Here is a 24,455-nt window from a genome sequence, read left to right on the forward strand (position 1 = left end):
AACTAGTTTGATTTCCTCCAACATGGGGTGAAAACAAACACGGAATAGACCTTTAAAAAGTGTTGAAAATCCTAAAATATATGTATTTATTTTCCATACATTTTATCATAGTAACATAGTTCTAATTTAAATTATCATAATCATAAACAGTTTTCTGGACATTTTTAGGTAACATTCTAATAATCCTCCCCTCTTTTTTAAAAACTATTTTTAAGGTCATTTTCTTGTAACCTCTTACTAATTTCTTGCAATTTCTGAGACATTTCTTGCCAAGATGATGTTTCTCTTCTCCTCCCCCCATGTTTTTGAAAGAAATCAATCAATTCGCTCAGGATTCAAAGACTCTGAGCACAGCACAAGAAAAATAATGTCGATCCAGGTTTCAAAGGGTTGAACAAAAAACAGCACATGAACAGTACAGTACATGAACAGTCAGCATTGTCATCTTTATTGCCCACCTCAAAACATTTGTATGAAAAATAGTTTTTAAAAAAAATCTAAAGTAATGAGATACATTCCTTAATTGACATTACTAAAATATTTACATTACTTATTACATTTTTTAATTAATTTCAGTGTAGTTTATACAGCCCGATATCCCAAATCATAATTTGCAGCTATAGATGACACAATAGGCAATGGAAGCCCCATCATATTATTATTTTTTTGCGATCACCTTGTAGCCTCATTGTATTATTACATCACAGCTGTCTCATCATCACCAGTTGGATGACACATGCCATACAGATTATTTTTGTTGTTGTTGTTTTGTTTTCTTCACTGAAGATAGAATGCCAAAATGAATGACTGAATAACAACATATGCCACCTCAGATTTCTTTCAAAACCTATTTAGTTATTCACAATTTGCATAAAACTGTATTTCTCATATCATACTCCTCACTTTCTGTTGCACATTGCTGCATAAATGTATCCACATGAATGAGGGATTTTATTTTGACAAATAGCTCAACTCAAAGTCAGATGGACAGCACAAGCCAGTGCAAAGACAATGTGGTATTTAAATTTCGCCCTATCTGAAAATAGAGACATAGAAAAAGGAAACAAAAAGTCTCCACTAAACAGAGCCTGCACTGCATCTTAAACCAGCTTAAAAGAACCAAAACAGACTTGAAGTTCAATTTTTTTTTAAACTGAGACCTGCACTACTCAGCTTCAGATCAGTGAGTATCAGAAAAAAAAAAAAAATGCAGTGATGCCATCTAGTGGTGTAAAGCCACACCTTGACAGGAAAAACATTCTCTCCTTGACTAAGTCACATTACAGAGAAAATACCACAAACTTAACTTTTAGTTTGGTTTTTGTTATTCACAGCTATACAGTGGTGGATCTAACACACAGTGGCTTTAATCACAGAGTAACTTCTCTAGAAACACAACCTGAATTCCTCTTCACTCGTTCACATTCTTCTTAAAAACCTGTTTGCAGACTTCTCCTTCACAGTACAGCTCCTGAGGCGTAATAGGACACAGAAATATTTATATAAAATTGCATTAGATACCATGATTTTAAGAACAAGAACATAAATACCGGAACTAATATCAATTAAGTTTTGGGCATTATGAGGAAAAGAATTTGATGAATTTGTCCATATTCTTACCAGATGTAGCTTGTTGTCTTCAATCCAGTGAGCCCAGCCCCGGTTCTTCTTCTCTCCAGTCTGTTCACATACCAGTTTATTTCCCTCCCATGTCACCAGTGACTGCACAGATGTCAGAGGAGGAAATATAGTGTCAATCACAACACAAAACAGGTTTAGCAGCCCGGATCAAAAATTAGACAAGTCACATGATCTACAAAACACCTGAAATCTTTGATTATGCTCATCATCACTTTGAATACACAATTCTCTGCCTTCACCTTGACATGTCTGTTGTCCAGTCCCTGGGTGAACTCCGCAAACTCCTCACCAACTCTGAAGGACATAGTGTAGTTTCGAAAGCTGCTGATAGTTTTGATGATAAACTGATCCCCATGCTGCTCAATCACCTTCCTAAACTTCAGCCTCAGAGCAACTTTACGTACACAGCAGCTGATACCTGAAACGATCGTGGAGGTGGTTTCCTTGTGTGAACAGAGTACAAAACTAGGGGGACAAACACATTCACACAATCCCATGCATACCACAACACAGCATTGCTATGAAAACACTGGCAGAGGAAGTATTCAGATCCTTTAATTAGGTAAAAATACTAATGCCAAACTGTGAAAATACTCTATCATAAGTAAAAGTCCTGCATTGAAATTTTGGTATTTAAGTGAAAGTATGCAGCTATAACCAGGAACATGTGCTTTAAGTATTACAAATATAAGTAACCAATAAAATATATACAATATATCTATCTATACATACATATATATACACCCGAAAAACTCAAAATTATTCAAAATAGATAGAAGATACTTTATTTAATATAGAATTCTGTTGGATTTAAATATGCCTTAAGGACTTACCGATTGCAATCATATAGCCCTCCAGGTTGACATTGCTGATCATGTCCCATGTTCCACAAAGGCTGGCTGGCATTTTGATTACCTTTTTCTGGTGTTGTGTTAATAAAATGCAATCATCAATCTGCAGGGCAGACGAGGAGCTCTGCAAGGAAGCTGAGAAAATGATGTTTTTTGAGAGACCTGAAGGTATAAAGGGAGGTGTGTCTTTTCCCTCATTCGCTGTCCCATGAAGAGGTGCTTAACAGTGCCAGGGGTGAAGAGTAGAAGACAGACATGTCAGACTGGTCTCACCGCACACTTCACTGAATAACGCACCCTTCAGAATTTGTCGTGTGTTGTACATCATTTACGTACACATGCACAATAACACAGGGGAAAATATGTTGAACTTAACATTTGAAAGGCTTAATTATGATTCTTCTTGTCTAGTATTTTTTTTCCTCATTACAATAAACAATGTAAATATAGTAACTCAAACGCTTTCTGTGATAAAACTTTGTAAAATGATAAAATCTGTAAAAAGTGAGAAAACATCATATTTATCACCCTGAATGCTATGGATAGGCACAGTTCTGAAATGCTCAATATTCTTGTTTCACCTGTTGTTTCATAAAGATGACCTATATTAAAATGACACAGCTAAATGTGCAATGAGGAAAATAATGCTGACATTTTTTTCTTGGCATGCTGCCCAAAGGAACTGATGCACGTCTAGTTGGAGTTTGTCCAAACACTGAGAGACTTTTTTGTCCTCGTGACTTCAACTAAGCAGTAAACAGCTTGAGATGCAATGTAGAACATACAGACTTCTGCACATGCATTAACTCTGTCACATGCACCCGACGTCAGAGCTGATACCAAGTCACTGTTTTACAAGTCACAAGTCTTAAATCTTTGCACTCAAGTCAAGTCCAATGTCTTAAAAATACTCGCTTTTGAGTTTGAATACTATTCAGGTAATGCAATCTAACACCATTTCTCCAACAGCAAAAGGCAACATCTCTGATACTAACGTGATGTTCTCAGGTAAACTTCAATTTCAACACACTGCAAACACAAAGAGTCTTCAGTTTGCTGCATTTTGTGATTTTAGCTCATGTCAGCATTCTAACCAAAGAGAAAAGGTGTCAGTTTGGCACTACTGTAACTGAGGATGTTCAGAGTTTCTTGTCTGTGTGACAAAACCATTGTAACAACAATGAAAAGCTCCCGAGGTGGAAAACAAAGAGGATGTTTATTCTATTTCCAGTTGATACAAATCACACCTCCACTTTCAAATCTGCGGCACTAAGTTGAAAGCATGTTTATCTGCTTTGCCTGAAGGAGTGCATAAACAAATCCTATTGTAAATACAAAATGTGATGAGTCTAGAGTTGAGTTTACTGACGCATTATTAAAGGCCCAGTCAGTAGGATTTAGTGGCATCTACTGTAGTGATGAGGCTGCGAAACTGAAACTTCTCCCGTGTGCCGAGTGTGTGGGATTACGACAGCGGTGGACGTGAAAACAAGAATGGCCCTATAATAGAGCCAATGTTTGATTTTTCAACATGGCGGACTCTGGAAGAGGCCCCGGTCCATATTTAGATATAAACAGCTCATTCTTAGGTAACAAAAATACAAAGAATTTTAGTTTCAGGTGACTATAGCCTAATGAAAACAGTTCTAAATATTATAATCATTTTCTGCCAAGAGATGCCCCTAAATCCTGCACACTGTCCTCTTGAGGTAAACCAAATAAAAAAATTAAAATCAATTTGTTCCTACTTGTATTTCATGAAATACCAGACACACTGTATGCTGATTTCTTGGTTAAAAAACCCCGCCAAATCTATTTCCACAGTAGCTGTGACATTTAGATGACCACACAGCTAATTGAGCTGCAGTTTAGTTATTGTTGCTCTTTTTGACTACTGTAATTTCCACACACACAAGCTAGTTTCAGTGTTACTAACTAATTTCACTTAGAAAAGTCTAAAAACCTCACACACATTACTAAAAAGAGCTGTTCTGTATGGCAGGCACTGTTGGAAGCTTAAATAAACTGAACGGTGTATGATATGTTTTAGATACTCAGTAAACTCACAGCACTTCAGTGTAGAGACAGCTTACATCTCTGTTATTGCAGCAGTAAACTTCTTCAGCTTGAGGAGGAACCCGTATATCTCTGAAGGGGTGCTAGAACCACATCTGCATTTTTCTGCTCGCTCTCGGCGCTGTAGAGGCCGTGCTCTTGTATATAATAAACCACGGCTTCTGGCAGCAGGTACTTGACGCTCCGACCTCGACGCAGTGACCGGCGCACGTGAGTGGCCGAGATCTCGTTGGTCACCCACTCGTGGACCACGTGGATGTTCTTACGATACTTCCACAGCGTGTCTGATTGGTGGATGAACTTGTGGGGGTCATTGCCACTGCGGGTGATGCAAACCAAACCGTAGTGGCCAACAATCTCAGCGATATCCTCCTGCTTCCACATGTTGGGGATACCAAAGGACTCCAGGACATCGGCCCCGCACAGCAACATTAGCTGAGGGCCATCTGATCACAAAGAAAAAGAAGAGTTAATAATAATTATAACAATAAATGATAATAATGACAAGATTTTGTAAAAATTGGTTCACAATTGGGTAAGAGTGCCGCAGCCGGAAGCAGCAAAACAGGCTGCAATGTAAACACTCCGGGCATGTTTGCACCGTCAGTTTACGTCCACTAATGATGATTTCGCGACTGACAGGCTCAGATTATTATTGAGTCTCTGGCAATATCATAGACCTCAGGACTGGGTCGCTGCTTTTTGCAGATAATGTGGTCCTGTTGGCTTCATCAGGCCGTGACCTTCAGCTCTCACCGGATAGGTTCACAGCCGAGTGTGAAGCGGCCGGGATGAGAATTAGCATCTTCAAATCCGAGGCCATGGTTCTTAGCCGGAAAAGGTTGGAGTGCCCTCTCCAGATCGGGAAGGAGATCCTGCCCCAAGTGGAGCAGTACCTCGGGGTCTTGTTCACGAGTGAAGGAAGGATGGAGTGGGAGATTGACAGGCAGATCGGTGCAGCATCTGCAGTAATGCAGACTCTGCACCAATCTGTCGTGGTGAAGACGGATCTGAGCCAAAAGGCAAAGCTCTCGATTTACCGGTCGATCTTTGTTCCTACCCTCACCTATGGTCATGAGCTTTGGGTAGTGACCAAAAGAACAAGATCACGGGTACAAGCGGCCGAAAAGAGCTTCCTCCGTAGGGTGGCTGGGCTCTCCCTTAGAGATAGGGTGAGAAGCTCGGTCATCCAGGAGGAGTTCAGAGTAAAGCGCTGCTCCTTCGCATTGAGAAGAGCCAGATGAGGTAGCTCGGGCACCTAATTAGGATGCCTCCCCGACGCCTCCCTGGTGAGGTGTTCAGGGCACGTCCCACCGGTAGGAGACCCTGGGGAAGACTCAGGACACGCTGGAGAGACTATGTCTCTCAGCTGGCCTGGGAACTCATCGGGATCCCCCGGGGAAGGGTTGGACGAAGTGGCTGGGAGGGGGAAGTCTGGGCTTTCCTACTTAGGCTGCTGCCCCCGCGACCCGACTCCGGATAAGCGGTAGAAAATGGATGGATGGATGGATCCCTACAGAGATAGACCTTTTTGTTCAAGAGTAAGTAAGTGCAATACCTTTTGTTTAACCAAAAACTGCCCCGAAGTTACTACTGCCAAAGCCACCAGCCAGCATATTTTGAGTAATTTATGACTGTAAAACATACTAAATTTTAAGTCAACAGAAACAAAAAAAAAAAAGAAAAACTTATCTAAACTGTCCCAACTCTGTCTATGTTGAAATAAACTCTTAATTCACCAAGTTAGACGTGAAAATAACGATTTTGGGGCTTTTTCTGGTTGAATAAATATTATCTTAATCTTTAACAATAAAGTCTTACAATACACTTACAATAATAATCTACAATTTTACAACCACTACGTGCTCTGTAGGCAAAAATATTGTGAAAAAAAAGTGTATAAAATAGTTATGACTGAGGACAGTGTGAACCTCTCCTGCTCATGTATATAATCCTGAGCAATGCAGCGACATGCTAGAGATGCACACGGTTCAATCTCGTCTCTGATGTAAAGAATGTTGTCTGTAATCTCTGCGTCACTGACGCTCGTCTCTTGCTGTCAAACACCTGTCTTTATTAGGTGGCGTGACAGGGTGTCACCCATCACGCACCACTACACCACTGTCCCGTGTTTTATGAGTCAAACTGAATACAATAAAAAATGAATACCATGGATGCAGGATCAGAATAGTCTGGAGTCAGAGTTAAGAAAAGGGAGGAGCTGAAAAGAATAATAAGTTAAATAATTGTACATAGCCTACCTCTCCTTTTGTGATGAGACGAACCCTCAAAATAATTCTCCTCTATACGTCTCTTCTTTGCGTACTTGACCGTGTCCACATCATCGTTGTTCTGCTCTGCTGCAAGCAGCTCGTCATAGTGATGCCTGGTTGGATACAGAAAAAATTAATGCAACATCAAAAAAAGTTATGTGGAGATAAATGCATTGCTTATAGTTTTAACCAGTGTTAGTCATATTAACAAGACAACAGTCAGTATACAGTCAACTGCTTACCATAGCTTAAGCTTTTGGGGAATCAAACAGCGAGTAAAATAGAAGTTTTGTGATTTTGCTTTGCACTAAATATGCACCTTACCACCTAAAAGTAATTTTATCTTCTTGCAAAGGACATTAAATTCAACTTTTTAAGAACCTCTTCACACTTGTTTTCTGTTGGTTGGCTTGTGAGTCTACTGTTTAGATACCTTTTAGGTGCTTCTTAGCAGTCTGCAGAGTTCACTGTGGTATTGTCTGAAACATCAAATCCTCAATCCTGACCACTTAATCAAGAACCTTTTTAAAAAAACAGCTGTATGTCTTCATCAGTGATACTGTCAGTCTGTTAGTCTGACTTAAATATTTTATTTTGACTTCGACCAAGCTTTAATTTCTAGTTTGGATCTCAAGTTTGTGGACAGTAGTCAATGATTAATATTAATAATTATCTTGCAGTTAGTCAAAACCTTTAAGATAAAATGCTACTGAAAGCAAAAACCGCAAGTTTCTTAAATGTATTTGTGCAATTAACGAAGTTTTCAAGAAGTGGAAATTCTAAACTTCTTTAACGATGTAGTTCCTTTTTTACAATCTGGAACTGTCTTGCCACATTGCAGTAGAAAACAGTCAAAAGTGTCAACATTTCTTCAGCTCAGGCCTTTGTTTTCATACAGACAAATGTTTTTTTATGAATCTGTTCAGAACAATAAAAATACAACAACAAATAAATAAGCTGAAAAGTATCTATTCAGACTTTAGTCCCCTCTACATGCACCTTAGAAGTAGATGAAGTTGCCGCTTTTAAACAAAAGTGTGATAGAGGATTTAGAGGTAGATTATTCTATCACTATTGCTCTAAAAATACGAAAAAGCTCTTTTCTACCACAAAGTAGCACAAAACTTCAACAGTGATACATATATGAAGTAAAAGGAAATCCTGTGTGACACTGAACATTAACAACCGTGTGATCCTTAGAAAACTGTAAAGGTTTTTATGCACTTTATGTACAAACAGCACAGATAACAATGATACAAGAGTTGCAACAATGTCTAGATAATTCAGATAATATAACTAAGACTTACTGCCACCATTTATCACTGGCACTTAAGGATCACATCAAATCCTACACTGCTGAAGCAGCTGCTTGTAAATCATTAGTTTAACAGTCATTACTACCTACAGTAGTTACGTTAAGAGCTTTGATGTATGAGTGGCTTGAAGTGTAGCTGTCAACCAAGAAGAATTAGAGGAAAACATCAAGCAAGGAGTCTCTGATTGAGGATAATGAAGTGTCTGACAGTCACATTTCTTTACACCTATAATAACAAACGTGTTTGTTGACAGCACAGGCACTGCGTTAAACCAGACATACGAAATGTCAACTCACCGAATGACTTTAGCTGTCTCCACCCACTCCGGCTGCAGGCTCTCCCAGGAATCTACTGTGATCCAGTCTGAGCTCTCTGTGGACAATCTGGCCATTTCCAGGCGGTGGCAGGCCTCAATCAAACCCTTCTTCTTGTAGGCATCACCCACCGGAGAGATGATGCCTTTCACCACCCTGTACTGACCTGAAAGACATGGTGTTAACAAATGGTTAACAGTGATGGCACGGCAGGTGCAGAGAACTGTTAATTTGTTTAATCCACAAATTAAAAACTTGAAATTTCAGAATAGGCATTTATGTATTCAGTACCCTATAAACTGAAAATGTGTCAGAGTGACTTGGAACTCAAAGCAATAATCCTGTTAAATGCTAAAAGGTAGAATCCTCGAGATGTCAGTGTTTTTAATTTACTGGGTTACAACACTAACCCTAAAAAAAATGTATTAAAGATTATTTTTTGGGCTTTTGTGCCTTTATTCCATAGGACAGCTAAAGCGTGAAAAGGGGGAGAGAGAAGGGATGACATGCAGCAAACGGCCAAGGCTGAAATCGAACCTGCAGCCACTGCGACGAGGACTTAGCCTCCATTTCTATTCTCTGCTACTGAACACTTTTATTCAACTATGTTTTAGAGGAATACAATACAACATTACTCAACCACACTTGTTTTTCAGCTGTAGGTACTTGTGACTTCACACATAAACAAAAAAAAGTTTGTAAAAGGTAGTAAAACACTACCCAACAGTATGTTAAGCATTTAAACTGAGCTCAACCACAACCATCTGCAATATTCAATATTATTAACATTTATGCGTAAGTAATCATAATCTAATAATGTAGAACCATCCTCAGGTCTTCTGGGGCAGGTCTGCTTCATGTCCCAAGAGTCAAGACTAAACATGGGAAGGCAGCGTCTAGTTTTCATGCACCACATAACTGGAGCATATACGTCCGCTGCAACTCTCTGTTCTTGAAGACTTTGTTTGCCACTACCTTTCATTAAATCAAATATTTATTCATTTCTTACACTGCACTGTATCTTCTTTACATTATTTGTATTCATATAAGCTATTAAATGCGAGTTATTAAGTTATATGTTTTAAAATTCAATTAAAATGTCCTTTTATAACTTGTTTCTCTTATACTATGATATTTTATGCAGAGAATTTGAATTGCCTTGTCCAGTAAATATGATGCTATAACTGACAGGAGACATTTTGCTGCATAATGAGTAATTTCACTTTTTAACACAACATTGCTGCTACTGATTATGTACTTTCTACTTCAGTGCATGCATTATGTAATAAATTAGTATTTCTACATTATTGCACAGCTGTATTTGCTTGATTTCTCAGATCATGGCTGCACCTGGATCATGGTCATGGTTGCACTGATGCTGTGATCCTACTCGACGCCAACTACTACTGCCAATATTATTAGTCATGACTCCACTATTAATATATACATGTGACTGTTATTGCCACATACACAAACTACAATATTTGCATTCTATATGCTATCATAAATTACATGTATTAATTGTATGTATATTACTATTGTTATATGTTATGTTACTGTTATTGTTGCTGTGCATCTGTCCCCCTCTCTCTTTTTCCTTTGTATCATTTTGTCATCTATTGTAATTTTACTGTTCTTTACCACATCTATTGCACATCTGTCTGTCCTGGAAGAGGGATCCCTCCTCAGTTGCTCTTCCTGTGGTTTCTACCATTTTTCCCCCATTACAGGTTTTTGTTAGGGAGTTCTTCCTAAGTCGATGTTAGGGTCTGAGGACAGAGGGATATCGTATGCTATAAAGCCCTCTGAGGCACATTGTGATTATGGGCTTTATGTATAAAATTGACTTGACTCAGCTAAAAGATTTGAATACTTTAAAAGCTCTAATTGCCATGTCACTCCACCTGTGTCCTCCAGATGATCTCGAGCCAGTTCAAACATCCTCAGGTGCATGTTGGTGATGGGGTTGAAGGACCCGCAGGCCAGCAGGACCACTTTGGTTATATTCTGATCGTCCATGCCTCATAATGGGGCTGTGTTTACTCTACGACAACAAACAAAGAGGAAGTAAACAAAGACTGGAGTCAGCTAGGTTATCTGTCCATTATCCCTCTGGTTCTCTGACCTTTGAGGCGAAGCTTTGCGTCCGGTATATCAGTGTGACTCTCTCTGTGACAGGAGTGACACACGCTAAGTATAATGTATACGGTGAGTTAGCTAACCTAATTAAACGTTAGCGTGTCCTCGAGTACACTGTAGCAGTTAGCTTTATCTGTAACCAGGCAACGCTAGCCTCCCACCAACATAGGTTGCTTATACAGACAAAACATGAACGTAGAGCTTAGCATAAACAATAAAGAAGACGTTTTCCACCACACAGTAAAATAAAGTAAATATTCTTTATATTACCAGGAGAAACAGCGGCAGTCAGCGGCGGCTCTGTGATGTCTGTCAAGTGGGTCATCTGCTTCCTGTTTGGGACGTCAACATTAAGATCGAAGGATCTGATTGGACAGAGTCGACCAGGAAGCAGAGAGCCGCACCCACAATGCCAGGCTGCGTTCACAATCACAAATCCACAAACTGCTAACGCCGCGATAAAGGTTTTGTAACCCTTCTCGAAAGTAGTTATTTTTCGCGGAATTCCAATTTACTGATTCAGATATTTTTTTTGGTATATTCGTCAAGCTGGTGCAGATATTTAAGTCAGCGCGCGACTGATTTGCTTCTGTTTACAAAAAGAGTTTCGGTGAGATGTTTGCTTTTAGCATGCTAGCTAGAAGTTGAGCTAACTAAACAACTTAAAGAGTCAAAACTGCACATAATGAGCTTCCAGCAAATGTGATCATCAACAGTTTGTCTATATAGTTGATGTCTTGCTAAATGTTGAACACTATTGTAATTTTAGCTCCAAAACGGCATCTAATGAAGTCTAAATAGCATGCTAGGTCTACTGAAGTTATTTGTGCCACACTAATGTGATAATGCCTTATAGTATTCATATCTGTTGACTGTTTATTTTGTTCTCCGTAGGTGGGAAATAAGATTTTAACTAATGATGGCTTCTCGCGGGAAATCAGAAACTGTGAAATTGAGGCAAAATATGGAAGAGCAACTTGACAGACTGATGCAGCAGCTTCAGGATCTGGAGGAATGCAGGTGCATTATAGACACATTCATTAAATCATTCAAATGACTAAAGTAGGGGTGTCAAACAAAGGTCGCATCCTGCCCACTGGATGACTTGGTACACCTGGTATTGATGCACTGGCTGAGACGTGCCAGGGTTCAGGAGCAAGTTACACAGTGAGTTGTACAATGTATGTGGAAAACTGAGACATTGTGTTGAAGTTACAGTCATTTTGCTTAAGACAAATACAGCTGTCACACACCACAAACCTTGTACCTCTCTACGCAAAAAGACAGGGAAAGATTTGAAACTGTTGATATGTTGTGGTGCAATGGTTTTCTGGCTGAAATGCGCTTTATGTGACCCATGGACTAAAATGAGTTTGACACGCCTGCACATTTACTGAATTACCAAATTATACCTAACACTGACAAGTAAAGATTAAATCTATGCCAGAAAGTACTTCTACATGTCACATCATTCGGTCTTTTTTTTTTTAATCTCAGAGAAGAACTGGATGAGGAAGAGTATGAGGAGACAAAAAAGGAAACTTTGGAACAACTGAGTGAATTCAACGATTCGCTGAAGAAGATCATGACAGGAGACATGACACTTGTGGATGAGCTCAGTGGGATGCAGCTGGTATGAACCATCAATGAATAATATGCAACTACTGTGTATTAAGGGTGACTTAGAGAGCTTGTAGAGCAAGTATCTTAAGATAACCTAGTTTAACAGTGATCTGTGAAATGTTACAATGTGTCCGATGTGTGTTTTCATCAGGCAACCCAGGCTGCCATCAGCCAAGCTTTCAAAACCCCAGAGGTGATCCGACTTTTTGCCAAGAAGCAACCAGGGCAGCTGAGAACCAGACTAGCAGAGGTTTGCACTGCAATGTCAACGATATGATCTTTGTGTTTGTGTATTGCACAGCTGAGTCGTACGTGTTGAATCAGGGTGTCCGCAGGTCTGTAAAAAGTGTTAAAATGTCTTGATTTAAATTTGATAAATATTAGGCCTTCGAAGTAACAAATTAGGCTTAAATTTGAATTTGTGACGTCTAAATTGACACATTTATCCATCATTAATAACTTTTCGTCAAAATGAGCCGAGCTCTTCTGTGGTTTAAGTTCACCTTTGTGATGTTACAAAAAATAATTCTTAAATTGATTAATCCTTTCTTGAAAAGGTCTTAAAAAGCATTCAATTTAACCGTGTGATACCTGAGGACACCTGGTTAATCCAGCTGCTCAATCACTCTTTAGTGTTTATCTGTGCGTTGCTTGGCCTGAAAATTGCCCAACTAATGTGTGATATTCTGTGCAGATGGACCGCGATGTCATGGTGGGGAAACTGTCACGGGATGTGTACACGCAGCAGAAAATGGAAATCCTCACAGCCCTGAGAAAACTTGGAGAGAAGGTGAGAAACGCTCACAGCAGAGATGTGATGTTTTTTCACGGGTTCATGGGTGATTCAGAGGCTTGTGCCCATGACGCCATTCGACTAATTTTAGTTATGTCGCTGGCAGAGTTGCTACAGCAGCAGCAGTAACATTTAAGAACAATTGTCTGCTGAAAGTGAGAATTAATGCATTCTTTTTGGTTTGTGGACAGCTCACTTCAGAGGATGAGACTTTTCTCACTGAAAACGCTACAGCTACTCTGAGCCAGTTTGAAAAAGTGACTGCAAACTTAGGTGAGAATAAACATGGGATTTCAATTCTTACAAGTTATTGGACAAAAATTCATATTTACTTTTTTCCCCTTCTCTTTCAGGCTCAGAAGACAAAATTATGGCTTTAGCTAGCTCCGGTGTGAAAACCAAGGCGTAGTAACTCTACAAAATGTCAATTTTAACTCTGTTTGTTATTACCAAGGAAGAAATGTGCCAATCGATCATTGGTTTTATAAATGACCAGTGCACCTCTAGGCGTTGCTGTAGATGCTAACACTTTTTAACAGTATTGTTTTATAACCCTCAACTTTTGTAAATGTCTTTTACTTGTCCAGATGCGTGTAAAATTGTATTATAGGTACGAGCATGTGATTTGTTGAATATGAAGACGTGTACATGAATGTATAAGAGTTCAAGAGGAATACTCTGATGTGATTTGTGCTGTATTTCTTATTGGGTTGCATCTGTCTTAAATCCTGAAAATTCAACATTGTTGTTTTGAAGATTGCTCATTTCCTATATGAGTGCTGCAAATATTCAAGATGTCATTTCATTTTAATCAAGCTGTGTTTACAAGGGAGTGGACATTTGAAAGTAACTGAAATACACTACAAAGACAGTTTTATGAGAAAGTCTGTTTGTATGCAGTTCACATACATTATGCAATATTCAGCAGGGTTTCAGCTCAAACGTATCTGTCAGTGACCTCTTTTAATGCAATCAAACTTCATCCAAAGAGTACCTGAATCACAGGTATGTCAAACACGAAGGATTAATAATCGTTGAATGTCTCAAAAATAATGAACGCATGCAAAATATGAAATTGACAAAGGGGGGCGGCGGTAATAAGTTAATAAGCTCTGTGCATGGATGGGCAATTACTGAATGGGCCTCCCAGACACACAAAATGTCCCTTAAATGAACATGTACCAACCAGAAAGAGACTCAAAAAGACCATACTGAGGCACAAAAAAATGAAAAACACAAAGAGAACAGCAGAGACACAAAAAACTACAAAAAGGGCAAAACAGCTATAGACACAACACAGTCAAATGAGACACAGCATAACCACAAAGAGACACAAAATGACCAAAAAAGACACAACACGACCTCCAAGAGACAAAAGATAAATAAGGATTAATGAAATGCAAAACAAAAAAGACAAAAAGTCTGTCTGGCTCATATCGTGGTGGGTCCTTTTGCATATTTGTGCGCAGCAGCCCATTTACTCACAATCAAGCCTGCGGCTTTCAAACAGCAAGAGATGCAAGTTTGGCCTTAATTCTCTCCGTCTCAACAAAACATGCTCTTTATTGTTGAGTCTCATTCCCAAGTTGTCAAATACCGAAGTTTTGGTCCCGTGAAACAAACACATCGGTATTTGATGACTGGGGGATGAGAATGAACAATCAATAAAAAGTTGCATAATGTTGCTTTAAGATGCATAACTAGGTGAAATGAAAGGAGCACCACTCTGAACTGAAAAAAACATAATCAGATGAGTGTTTGTCCAGTTGACGGCAGTGTGATTACAGATCCAGCGGGTGGATTAGTTGCCATCTGTCAAACACTGAGGAGGATCTTTTGATGGTTTCAGCTTCCATCAGAAGAGAGTGTTTCAGTTTGATTAATAGTCTGTGTGGATGTTTAACAGTCAGTGAACATGAGGTCACTTGACAGCACCGCATGCAGCCCGCACTGCTGTTTGGGGTGTCCTTACTTTGTAAAATGATTGAGGCACCAGTGTTATACACAAAAGCATGGACAGGATTAAATAAAAGCACGTTTTCAGTCACTAGACATGAGAGTGAATCAGCAGTTCTGAAGGACACACTAGAGCGCTGAATATGAAGCAGATTTTCACCTCAAAAAGAAATACAGGATCATCTTGAAAATGGACAATGGAAGAGTATGTTCGAACATTTGAGAGTGTACACGCAGGAGGACCACACCTCGTTAGATTATGGATATTTCACTATTTTGTCCAGCCTCTCTATCATTGATTATCAAGCATTGTAAATATGACAACTGCAGTTACAATTGCAGTATTGCATTATTGTTCAAGTGTTACTAGCCTACTTGAACTTATTTAGAACTTAAAGGGACAGTTCACCCAATTTCAAAAGACCTTTTCTTGAATGCAATGGCACTCGGCTCATGTTGCTCAAAGCGCCAAAAAATACATGTAAAAAACTCAAAAGCAATGTCAGAAATGTTCAGAAATCATGACCCTGTTACTTAAGATAACCCACAGACCTTGTTTTGAGCCGTTTCTTGCAGGATCTATTTTCTTTCTACCGAACCACATCCGCCTACTGTATCATCACACGGACGGAAGCGTCCATCTGTATCTCTGTCACTCGGCAACTCACACCAAAAACAATCTAGATTCACAAATAGCTTTACAAGAAAGAAGAAAAATATGTATTTTTGATTTTGGGGTGAACCGTCCCTTTAATGTCGACGGCATTGTTCATATCTGATATTCAGCTTTGAAGCCATTTTTTTTTGAAAGCGTGTAAAATATATCAATGGTGTTTGTTTTATGTAATCATTTGGTTCATTTGTGGAATTCTGTTTGATCTTTTGCTTTTGGGATTTTTTAATGTTTTCATTTTTACCACCAGAGGACACTACTGCTCAAGATTTAAAGCACAGTCAGTCGCACTGCCCAAAGTGTGTACCACAACTCGCCTACCGATGACGAAGAAAAACAAGAGCAGGCATAAGTTATACCCCATCTCATCATCCTTTATTTTGTTTATGAGCAAGCATCAACTTCACTACAATTTGCCTTTCAATTGGTAGAAAAGTGAGAGCAGCTCCAACAAGCACAAAGGAAGCATCCAAACGTTCTGAAAACATCGTCACCTTCCATTTTGAACACATTTCGAAAAGAAAAGAAAAGAAAAGAAAAAAATATTTATATCTGGAGTGTTGTGGACGTGTGAAACAGACAATCTGAGAATCAGTAGTGTGTCACGTCTCCTTTTCTCACTCCGGTCTCACAACCCCACATGGAACTACACAAACTTGTGGTTCATGCAAAGTAAATTCCCCTTAAATCTTAGTGTTATTACAGTATGGCTGCGTTTCAGTTTGTTAGGCAGTGACATTCAGTTCAACCAACTTACACTTCGCTCAGGGGGGCTGATCAGAAATCATTAAACCCAGAAAACTGGAGATGGTGGAGTCACTGTGGAGACTTCAGTCAGTGTGCACGTATCGGTGACCCTTGGTATTGTACTTTAAAACTGTAGATGAAACGTGGACATTTAGTGTTTGATGAAGCGGAGAACTCCGACAGGCTTATACTCTGGTTCTTGTGAATTTCATGCTGCCCTCAAAATCATTTCTCAACAACTCAGGCAATAGGACACTGTTCAAAGTTACCTTCCACTATACACAAATAGGTCAGTTAACAGTATACCCATGTATGCTGCCAAAGCGATTTCATAATGTACTGTACATCTTTTTAAAGGTGGATTCCGTCAATGATTTAGTACAATATCTATAGAAGATACAATATGGATCTACTTCCTCTACACATCAACATGGACACATGACATCTATGTAAAACGGTTTTTTTTTTTCACTTTTAATAAAACAAGCAGTGGACTATTTTTGTGATGAAACAAATTATAATCCCCAGCTCTGTAAGAAATCTAGCATTAAACAAAGAAACAAACAAAAATTGCCACAAATAAAAGAGCACGGATGAGTGTTTGTTTTTTTTTTGCAATTTATTTTTTTTTTTTTAGACCTGCTAATTGCGCTATGATCGGAAAAAAGGCACTCCCATCTCAGCCGGCTCAGACCTGGTCTTCTTTATTTTAAAAAGTCCAAGTCATCATGGAGGGGAGACTGTTCACTACATTTCCACCACAGACCTCTTAAAATTATAAATTAATTGAAGCTAAGAAACACACAACTCAAACCAACAAAAAAGTAGCCTGGAAACTGTCTCTGAAAAAAAAAAGTTTTTGAATTCAATTTTGGCCTCTGAAACTAGATTTTTGAGCAAAATATGAGACTTAAAACGCCAACACTTACAATCCCAATAATGCCACGTTCTGTTCACTTCGAGTCTGATCTGCTTGTACTGAAGCAGGTTTGGGAAAACATTTTAACTTAGTACCCAAAAACATGAGACAAACACTACATAGTTAAGTGTGACGGTACATTTGGATCTGGTTTTTGTGAAAGATATATACAACAATGATGGACAACAGTGTCTGAGAGGAGACAGAGCTTGGACACATTTTCCCAATCAATTGTATAATAAGCTTTATACTAATACCGGGAGGAAAATAAGTTTACCAAATGTAAACAAATATCTTAGAACAACTCTACAGTACAGTTCCATATACAATAAAATCTAGTGGTCTATGGCAAAAAATATTTTATTTTAAGATTCATTTTTGAAAGTGTTTTCCTTTGTAAACTATGCAGTCATAACTGTAATTCCTTTGAACTACAAAGACAGTGCATGTTTTGCAAAAGGAATCAAATGCACGTAATATATGTGTTATTATTTCAGGTTAAATAGCCGTGCCATGGAAAATAAATTTGCAACAAAGCAATCCTGAAAAGTACTTTCATTTCAATTCTCTCCCTAAAACAATGCCAGCAACTGCACTATTCACCCAGGCTCCACTGAAGCTCTGTCTGCCATAAATCTGCTCTTTCAGTAGTTTGAAGGGTTTTTTTCCTGCCCACTTCTGTCAGCACAGCAGGACTGTGATATGGACAAAAAGGCTTTTAAAGCTGCTGAGGAAATCTCTCTTCTGGTCCAAATATACTGGAAGAAATGTTTGTACCCATATTTCAAGATCGACAGCACTGCAGTACCTGCTGGCCGAGTGTTTGTACCGTTTCACACGAAATGTCGCTTCGCACAACGCGGCTAAAATGTTTGTGAACCCTTCAAAATGTATGTATTTCTACATAAATGTGAGTCAAAGTGTGATCAGATCTTACATCAAGTCCTAAAACCTAAAAAAAAAAGAGGATCCAAATTAACAAATTGTATTTGTTTATTTGGCAAAATGATTCAAACATCTCTCTGTTGGGAAAGTATGTGAGCCTCAAGGCAAAAAAACACTGCATTGGAACAAAATGATCGCTGTTATTCACTTCACCGGCCAGTGATTTTAATGTTTTGGCTCATCTGTGTACTTTTTCCAACAAGGAGAATTAATGCTGTATAAATTTGTTCACTGAAAAAGGAAAAAAGTGTTATGTTTTTTTGTGTTATTTCTACCACTGGGTCCTCTCTGTGTATTTTTAGGACTTGAATGAAGATCTTATCACATTTGAGATTTTTGCAGAAATACAGAAATTCTAAAGGGTTCACAAACGATCTAGCAGGACAGTGCGATAGCATTTCTCTGAGTATGATTACTCTGAACAAAAAGAAAATCCCTTCTGTACAACAGTGAGATCTACTGGGAATGAAATACACCGACGCCTGGAGTAGAGCATTGCCACCTGTGCAAGCAAAGCAATGTATGATGCTGAAACCATCGACAGGTCCTGCCTACGAGAAAGCAAAAGAAATGATTTTCCTCTTGGCAAAAGAAAAAAAGAAAAGAAAACGGACAAAATGGACACCACTTTGTCATGGAAACCTCCGCTGAACAGTCCTGGGTTTCTCATCATGAAGCAGACATTTTTTTACAAGCATGATGGAACAGCTTTTGCGGAAATTTAGCGACATGCTACAGCCTGTGTGACACAAATATTCTACATTACGAACTGCGTCATTTTAGATATTGGACCCCGTTGAGTAGGCCTTCACTAACACATCAACTAATTACATGGTTTCTTTATATTTACAAAATCTTTAAAAAGCAATTTATTTCTCTACACATGACGTTCTGAAATATCCTCATGCACTAAAAGAAAAAGAAAAAAAAAAAAAGCGGTCTACTTGTTAAAAGCATTGTTTCGTTTCACCGTGGACTACAAGTCAAGAAAACTCAAGTCAAAGCTATACGTGAGATTAGCGGCAAACAAATCTAAAAAAGCATTACGCAAAGAATATACATTAGGGGGGGGAAAAAGTCTCCGTCTGAAAGCTTTACGTCTGAGAGAAAACAAAAAGTGCAGGGTTGGCTTTCTCACACAGTTCAAAACAAATGTAGGCCAAGTTTTCCTGGGAATTAAAATATAATAAATAAAAAAATAAACAGTAAAAATCAGCAATCCGGTGATGACTACACTACACTGAGTACCACCACTAAGATAACAACAGGAAAGCCTTGACCAAATATACGTGGAAGGGAATTTTTGTTTTGCTTTTTTGTTTTTTTTGTGTTTTTTTTACATCATGGCTCCTTGGACATGAAACTGTAGAGGGGTGGGAGTGTGTGCGTGGAGCAGTGAGTATGAGGATCTGAGTGAGTGTGAGCTGGTGGTGTGTGTGTGTGTGTGTGTGTGTGAGAGAGCTTGTGTTGAGTATTGTGTGTGTGTGTGTGTGCGTGTGTGTGTGCGTGTGTGTTGTTTTAGTAGGTGAGGGTGGAGTCGTCCCACTCCAGCTGCTGCTGTCTGCTGGCCCCCTGCTGGTCCTCCGGCTCCCCGCCCTCCTCGTCTTCGCTGCTCTCTGACTCAGCGCTCGTGATGTCGTCTTCCTCCTCTCCATCCTCGCTCTCCTCCTCCTCTTCCTCCTCCTCCTCGCTGCTGTGCTGGTCCTCGTATGTCTGTGTTAAGAGACAGAGGGCATGAGAGGGTGGGGTTGTTTGTGAGCAGTTGCAAGAATTTAGGGATCTAAATTGCTCGTGCACGTGTAGCTTCATTCTTTTTTTCAAAAACCAAAACCAACTAACTTCATATTAAGTAACAAACACATCTTGACATCCTGCTTCAAATTTGTCTTAAGCCCTTTTTGCATGGCACCAGTATTATGAAGGAACCTCATGTGACTGAGAAATTACCCTCCACGTCTGTTTCGTGCAGATCATTCGCATGAGATAGCAAGCCTGTGAGAAGTCCGTATTTTACTTAAATTGACTGAAATTATGCCTTAAAATACAGCAATGAAGCAACACTAGCTGTGATGTATAGTGTTAACCACTTTTTTTTTATTTTATTATTTTAAATTGTAGTTTAAACAGTGGATTCTGACACACACTGTCACATTATCTCCTGTCATCTCTCAACCACCAGCTCTCTAATAAAGCCACAAAATGCCCAAAATATCATTAAAAACATGAGGTTTAACTCACTTAATACACAACAGTAGAGCAAAGCCCATTGCCTTTTTTTAGTATATATCATTTTGCTTACATTTGCCTTCATCATGATATAAACTGATATCAAAAATATCTTCATTGATATGGTGGTTATGATTTAAACTGTAGCCAGCGATAGTGGTCATCCCTGGGGCAACTTTAAGTTAAAATTTCAATACTGAAAATCCATCGAACAAGATGGAGTTAGCTGCATGCAGCAAACTCATGTTGACCAACTCAACTGGTTTGTGATGTTCTCGACAAAAGAAACAGCAGATCTAACGCTGAATTCAGCTTTTCTGGATTCTCACTCAACATAGGCAAAGGGAAAGGAGTCTATTTTTAGCAGCTTTTCCAGCATTTAAAAAACATGCATACACACCCAAATTTTGGTGAAAAGGGGTACTGGAGAGGGAACACTGCCCATCCTGGTACTCAGTTACTCTTTAAGTTAAGATGTTTGTTGCTGGATTATTTTGACTGGCTATAAGCAACGGAAAAAAAAAAAAAAAGCTGCAAGCCCAGACATAACTCAAAAAGGTGTGAGTCTTTTTCATTTTGCCTACAAGCTGACTCATTAATGTGAGACTTTCACCTTAGACTTTTGGGAGACAGAAATAATATTGCTGCATGATTGGCCGTGGCACTACAGATGCTCTAAATCTCCACAAGACCAACTGGCTGCACAAAAACAATTTAAACACTGATGCGTAAATCTTTCATTCTAATTAGCCAGGTAACACACCATAAATATCTATAACAAAGTCTCTCCCCCCATCCTCACAGGGCTGTCAATCACCAGAGCTCAGATGAAACTAGGCCACAGTCACAGCATCACCCAGACAGCATTAGCAGGTGAAAAGCTGTCTGGGCTGCAGCCCGACCACATTTTGTTGAGAAGTGAAACTCTGTTCAGCTTTTCACTGACTAATCACCCAAAAAATGTTCACTTAGTTTGCCTCCCAGCAGACACTGTGATGCTTTTACCTCCATGGGGTTCACGGTGATGGTGAGGGCTGAGTCGTCCCAGTCCATCTCGTTCTCTTTGCCGCTCTCCTGGTCTCTCATGGTGCGCTGGTGTGCAGCCCGGATGCGGAACACGCCCAGGATGATCATGAACACCAGAAAGCTAACGCACACCACAATGACAATGGTGGCAGCGCTGGGAACAACTGTGACGAAGCAAATGCAGAATGACAAGTTATACATAAACTATGTTCAATCTGCGCATAAAAACCTTGCTGCAGCTTTATGAGGGGAGACACAGTGTTCCCGTCTGTCTGAGGGCATTTCAAGGGCTGCAGTTTCATGGTGCACCAGCGCTGATGTTAATGGCTTCTCAGTAAACTGCAGATGCTTTCGGCAGCTCTAGGTGTGTGTCTTTCCATAAATAGCTTTGCCTGTCTCCCTCCAACCTGCTCCACTTTGCCGCATATTAGCAGAAAGGGCCTCTCTTTTGCGCTGCGGGCTTAGTGAGCCTGACAGCCCGGAGGATTACTAAAGCCAGGAAATAAAAGGTTTGTGTTAAGACCACCGCCTGTACAGATGTCACAGACAGCTCGAGTGCCATTAAAAAAAACGGGCAAACAACCAGCGTTTCCTACGTGTCCTACTTCTGGTTAATAGACTGTAATCCATCCCCAGCAATGCATTTTACACCAGAGGTCGAGTATTTTTTCTACAGCAACGACAATTAAGCAGGTTACTAGTTTGATTACGACCAGGGTCTGAAATGAATTTTCTTCCCTGCTTGCCTCTGTGGCAGGCACTCAAAAAAATGTAACTGACCATTTTTGGAAAAATATTAAAGGTTGTGTTTAAGCAAATCGCAAACAAGAGTTCGATTCATTCTTTGTTTTTTGTCCTTTAACACTGCCGGTAGCTAAGATATTTTTCAGTAAAGGTAAAAAAAAAAAAAAAAAAAGTGAACACAGTTTTGTTTATTATGATTCAAAGCACAAAGAAAGAAAAAATCTGTATTGTTGTTAAAACATTTCACATGTTGCAGTACCTGAGGCCTGGTGAGCGTTGACCAGGTTGTGACCGGACAGATCCACAGAGGCATGATGCACGGGGTTAATGAAGTTAGGCTGCACCATGGCGTTGTTGGCATGCTCCACAGGATTGGCTGTGTGGATTACATTCACCTAGACAGAATACAAAAACAGCACACATGTCTACTGTCTCTCTTAAATGTAGTGTGAGGAGACACGAGCATGCTTCACTAAGACCGTGGCACTGCGGACACTCCTCTGATGCCAATGCGTCACTGTTATATGACATGACTGATAAATGCACAGTCATACCTCGACCTTGAAATCGTTGCTGATGTAGCGGCCGTTGAGTTCGGAGCAGACCAGTTTGAATTTCCTGTCAAAGAGAGCCTCAGTGTGCCAGTTCTTGTAACGGATAAGATGCAGGACTTGCTCGTAGTTGGCCATAGTGTTCACACCTGGAACACAGAGAAGGAAGCTAGTGTCAAAAAGAAATTTAATAAAACATCTCCAGAAAGGCCCAGCAGAGCTAAATTAGAGAACTGCTGCGTAATTGCAGGTTTGTACAAATGTAGAAATGTACCCTTCAGAATTATTACACCCTTAGAGCTATCTTTTTTATCTCCACTATGTGCTAATTCAGACAGCCTTGTGATCTGTACCAGTGATAACGAGGCCCAGGTTAGAGGAGCTCATCTCCAGGCCATGCTGCTGCAGCTGCGACATGTCCACCTCCAGGCCCTCGTGCTCCCCGTCCAGCTCGTCTCCCACCACAGTCACTTCACATGTGTCCAGGTTATGCATGATCTCTTCTGACACCACTGTCTCTTGGACTGAATGAAACATGGAGAGAAGAGATTTAGAATGGAGAGCTGCAGGGCTCTTCTCAGATTGAGGATTGTCCAGTGGGCTTGTAATGTAAGTTTGTTCAGGTTAAAAGAGTACTCCACTTATTTAGCTTTGCATTCCTGTAATATGTAGAACATTACAGATATTTAAAAAACTAACATGGATCCAAGTCAATACAACAGAGCCAGAGATTTTCTTTCCATGCATTCTTCTTCCTTGTCAAATCATGTTGCCTAAATTGCCCACAAAACAACTGATTCAGCCCTGACACACCAGGCTGAAGGTTGTTCGTTGGTTAATGTGGGCCAGTCGGTGAGTGTCTGTCTCCCTAACTGTCTGTCCTGCACCATTGGCACTAGTCAGTCCTTGAAAGCAGTTTTTTTTTTTTGCAGATTCAGCATGTTGAATTGGCATCAGAGCAGATGGAGACTATTGGTGAATGAAATCACTCTGACTGGCAGTTCAGCTCAGTGCAAACAAACAACGGAAGTGAGGAAAGCAAACAAAGGACTAAAGTCAAGACGGAGTGAGATCAAAACAAACATTTTATATTAGGAAGGATTTTTTTCAGCCATTGAGCTCTTTAGCACAAACACTTCACAATGTTTGTGTTGTGGTTCGTGAACGTATAGTAAATATCCACCGTTCCTTTAACATCGGGCTGAGGTGTTAATGTGCTAACTGGAGATTACATGGAGAGTTATATTCTCTCCCACAGGCAGAGAATGGACATGCTAGTTATTTATTTACTGTAGTCTTTAGGGTGTACTGAGGTTGAAACCTTTTGGCTGAGAAACAGGTGACGTTAGGCAACAAAACAGTCAGCCTTCGTCACCATCAGTTGTTTGATGCCTGTGCCTTAACAAGTAAACACTACGAATGTAAACAAGATGTGGAAAACATGATATTCCTGTAAAAAAGACACAGAGGTCTGTTCTGAATAATCTCCAAGATTAAAATAACCTCCTGTTGACGTAAAAATTTCGAGCTCACAAAAACAAAGACTACTTAATGAGCTGCTTGAATCTCTTATTTTGGGGAGCAATTAATGGAAAACAGGGTGAGGGTTCAGAGGGGGAGGATGAAAAACAGAATCTAGATG

At 39.6% G+C, this 24,455-nt stretch overlaps 4 protein-coding genes across 9 annotated transcripts in view; 1 reads left to right on the forward strand and 3 right to left on the reverse strand.

The window, feature by feature from the left end:
* Positions 1–421: 421 nt before the first annotated feature.
* Positions 422–3,343, reverse strand: rbp7a (retinol binding protein 7a, cellular). The gene is made up of 4 exons (XM_042492173.1): positions 2,475–3,343; positions 1,881–2,059; positions 1,621–1,722; positions 422–1,471 (listed from the first exon to the last, which is right to left on the reverse strand). The coding sequence occupies exons 1-4, from the start codon at positions 2,545–2,547 to the stop codon at positions 1,412–1,414; spliced, it is 414 nt and encodes a 137-aa protein (XP_042348107.1). The 5' UTR covers positions 2,548–3,343; the 3' UTR covers positions 422–1,411.
* A 346-nt stretch (positions 3,344–3,689) lies between these two features.
* LOC121947220 (nicotinamide/nicotinic acid mononucleotide adenylyltransferase 1-like) lies at positions 3,690–10,940 on the reverse strand. Of its 2 annotated transcripts, none has more exons than XM_042492172.1 (5): positions 10,881–10,940; positions 10,376–10,515; positions 8,454–8,637; positions 6,830–6,954; positions 3,690–5,014 (listed from the first exon to the last, which is right to left on the reverse strand). In XM_042492172.1, exons 2-5 carry the CDS (start codon positions 10,488–10,490, stop codon positions 4,614–4,616), a joined length of 825 nt encoding a protein of 274 aa, XP_042348106.1. In that variant the 5' UTR covers positions 10,491–10,515; positions 10,881–10,940; the 3' UTR covers positions 3,690–4,613. The 2 variants fall into 2 exon arrangements, with proteins under 2 accessions (XP_042348106.1, XP_042348105.1); XM_042492171.1 differs by lacking the exon at positions 10,881–10,940 and adding an exon at positions 10,597–10,713.
* A 69-nt stretch (positions 10,941–11,009) lies between these two features.
* Positions 11,010–13,766, forward strand: lzic (leucine zipper and CTNNBIP1 domain containing). Of its 2 annotated transcripts, none has more exons than XM_042491966.1 (7): positions 11,010–11,074; positions 11,505–11,630; positions 12,108–12,243; positions 12,385–12,483; positions 12,928–13,023; positions 13,218–13,299; positions 13,380–13,766. In XM_042491966.1, the coding sequence occupies exons 2-7, from the start codon at positions 11,527–11,529 to the stop codon at positions 13,433–13,435; spliced, it is 573 nt and encodes a 190-aa protein (XP_042347900.1). In that variant the 5' UTR covers positions 11,010–11,074; positions 11,505–11,526; the 3' UTR covers positions 13,436–13,766. The 2 variants fall into 2 exon arrangements, with proteins under 2 accessions (XP_042347900.1, XP_042347899.1); XM_042491965.1 differs by having other exon boundaries at positions 11,019–11,220.
* A 2,238-nt stretch (positions 13,767–16,004) lies between these two features.
* clstn1 (calsyntenin 1) overlaps positions 16,005–24,455 on the reverse strand; it is a 46,420-nt gene continuing 37,969 nt past the window's right edge. For all 4 annotated transcript variants that reach the window (XM_042491304.1, XM_042491301.1, XM_042491302.1 and 1 more), the window contains 5 exons: positions 23,167–23,337; positions 22,817–22,962; positions 22,522–22,657; positions 21,498–21,682; positions 16,005–19,979 (listed from right to left, as the gene is read on the reverse strand). In XM_042491304.1, coding sequence (XP_042347238.1) covers positions 19,785–19,979; positions 21,498–21,682; positions 22,522–22,657; positions 22,817–22,962; positions 23,167–23,337 — 833 coding nt within the window. In that variant the 3' untranslated portion in view covers positions 16,005–19,784. The remainder of the gene's footprint in view (positions 19,980–21,497; positions 21,683–22,521; positions 22,658–22,816; positions 22,963–23,166; positions 23,338–24,455) is intronic.

The sequence above is a fragment of the Plectropomus leopardus genome, chromosome 8 (assembly GCF_008729295.1).
Source record: "Plectropomus leopardus isolate mb chromosome 8, YSFRI_Pleo_2.0, whole genome shotgun sequence".
Classification (NCBI taxonomy): domain Eukaryota; kingdom Metazoa; phylum Chordata; class Actinopteri; order Perciformes; family Serranidae; genus Plectropomus; species Plectropomus leopardus.